At 30.9% G+C, this 2,296-nt stretch overlaps 1 protein-coding gene across 1 annotated transcript in view; it reads left to right on the plus strand.

Moving 5' to 3' along the window:
• The window catches only part of LOC106687498 (lipase 1), an 18,540-nt gene that overhangs the window by 2,365 nt on the left and 13,879 nt on the right, over window positions 1-2,296 (plus strand). The window contains exons 2-4 of the mRNA XM_067046675.1: window positions 112-226; window positions 314-411; window positions 481-635. Coding sequence (XP_066902776.1) covers window positions 112-226; window positions 314-411; window positions 481-635 — 368 coding nt within the window. The remainder of the gene's footprint in view (window positions 1-111; window positions 227-313; window positions 412-480; window positions 636-2,296) is intronic.

Raw genomic sequence — 2,296 nt, forward strand, 5'->3', positions numbered from 1 at the left:
TTTTTTTTTTGTTTTTTTAATAAGGTTCTAATAGATGGGTTTTGCATTTTCCTTCAATCTTCCTTTTCAAAAAGCATAACCTGATGAATAATAATTCTTTTTTTTTTACAGCATTCTTCCTCCTGGAAGAAGGCTATGATGTATGGCTTACTAACCAGCGTGGAACCGTGTACAATGAATATAGTTTGAGATATAAACGTTCAGACCCACGATTTTGGAATTTCAGGTAACGATATTAAAAATATATTTTCATTACTAAGTAATTATAATAATGTAATCTTTCCAAGAGTTCTCAAATGGATTTTTTTTATAGTTTCCACGAGGCTGGCCTCTACGACTTACCTGCGTTCATCGACAAAATTCTACAAATTCGTAGGACTGAACAGTTATTTTATATCGGACATTCGCTTGGTAAGATATGACCAGAATGATTTTTTTTATAAAGTACTGACTCCTTTTTTATATGAAATCATATTAAAGGTACCACTACATTCTTGGTAACGGCATCAATGCGCCCTGAGTACAATTCCAAGATAGCTGCATCACTGTTGCTGTCTCCAGTGGCTTTTACACCTTCCGCCAGTGATATAAAACCCCTAATGAAAATCTTCTTGTCTACTGCTGATACATTATACGTACTTTAACATATTTTCTTTTAAATATAGGATAGAATATATTTTATTTTTGAAATACAAAGTCTTGTATAAATTTATTACACAATATACAATTATACAACAAAATCTGAGTCTAGTACTTCATCACAAAAACAATAAACAAAAGATAAAACAAGTACTCCATAACATAACAATAAACAAAAATAAAACAAACTGGATAATAAAAAGCAATTAACATAATATACAACCGCGTTAATAAACTCCAGTAAGGAACTAGGTCTTGAAATAAATACGGATAAAAAAAATACATAGTTAGAAATACAAACGCAAGGAATTTCGTTAATATAGATATAGGAGGAAATACGTTTGAACAGGTAGATAGGTTTAACTATTTAGGTTCTACGGTAGCCAGAAAAAACGAAATTGATGAGGAAATAAAAGGTGGGTTGAAGGCGGGAAATGCCTGCTATTTTCAAATTTCGAAACTGCTTAGCTCTTTCTATCGAGGGGTAAACCAAAACGTAGATGGGAGGATTGCGTTAAAACTGATTTAGTAGAATTGGGTTTGGAGGGCCATCACTGGAAGGATGTATGTAGTGAGCGATTAGTGGTATCGGCATCGAATCTTCGGGTTCGTAAGGATATGGGTGGCTTTAACATATACAGTATATTTTCTTTAAAAGTTGGACAATGTAGGAGAATGTGGTACAAACAATTATTAAAATAACTTTTGCAGAATAGACAGAGTTCGTTTGGCTTGGAAGTGATGGTTTTGCTTCCATGGTGTAGTTTGGTAATGCTCCAGATTTCCTACTCTTAGTTGGCTGATGCACCTTATTTTTTTTTTAATTTAGCCTATATGTTAGGTATGCTTCAGATTTAAGTAGATTGAAACTGCCGAGTGATCGAGTGATCGGTATATGGGGTTAATGTTTGAGTTCACTGCTCTATTGATGTGGTTGAGAAGTTGTGGTTCTGGATCTTTTCAAGAATATCGCCTTCTTTTCTTTTAAATATATATCAGTCTAAATTGACGTTCTTGAAAGATAATCATAGAAAAACAATAATTAATATTTTAAATTATTGATTAAATACTAATTTATATATATTAAATTTATGTTTTTTATTAAAAAAACAACCTTTGAACTACCATTGTTGTAATAATTGAGATTTAGCAATAAGACTTTATTAATCTATCATATGAAGCTTTTTTAGGTTATTAATGAAATACTCAACAACACCTTGAAATTAATTACAGTGAAAAACTGACTGGTCAAGGCTTAATTTTTCAAACATCATAAGGACTATAATAAATTGATGAATCCAAGCATTACAAAATAATTAATCTGTTCAGTTTTTCATGAGGTTTTCAACATCAATAACTAATGCAGACCAAACAATTAAAGATAGAAGATTTTACATCAACTGTTCACCAACAGGATTAAATTCCATGTCTAATAACAAAGTAAAAATTGAATACAACAAATAGCTAAATAAAAAGAAACAGTGAAACCAATAAAAGAGAGAGAAACACTTTATTCAAAAAGCAGTGCCGCCCAACTGCATTGGGTAGCTATACACAAAGAATACTAAGACTAGTTGGCCAATTCCTTATTATTATCATATTACATAGGCATAGTCAGTAAATATTAAAATCATAATATTAATAAATAATATTTTTG

The sequence above is a fragment of the Halyomorpha halys genome, unplaced genomic scaffold, assembly GCF_000696795.3.
Source record: "Halyomorpha halys isolate HHAL.00 unplaced genomic scaffold, Hhal_1.1 Scaffold971.1, whole genome shotgun sequence".
NCBI lineage: Eukaryota > Metazoa > Arthropoda > Insecta > Hemiptera > Pentatomidae > Halyomorpha > Halyomorpha halys.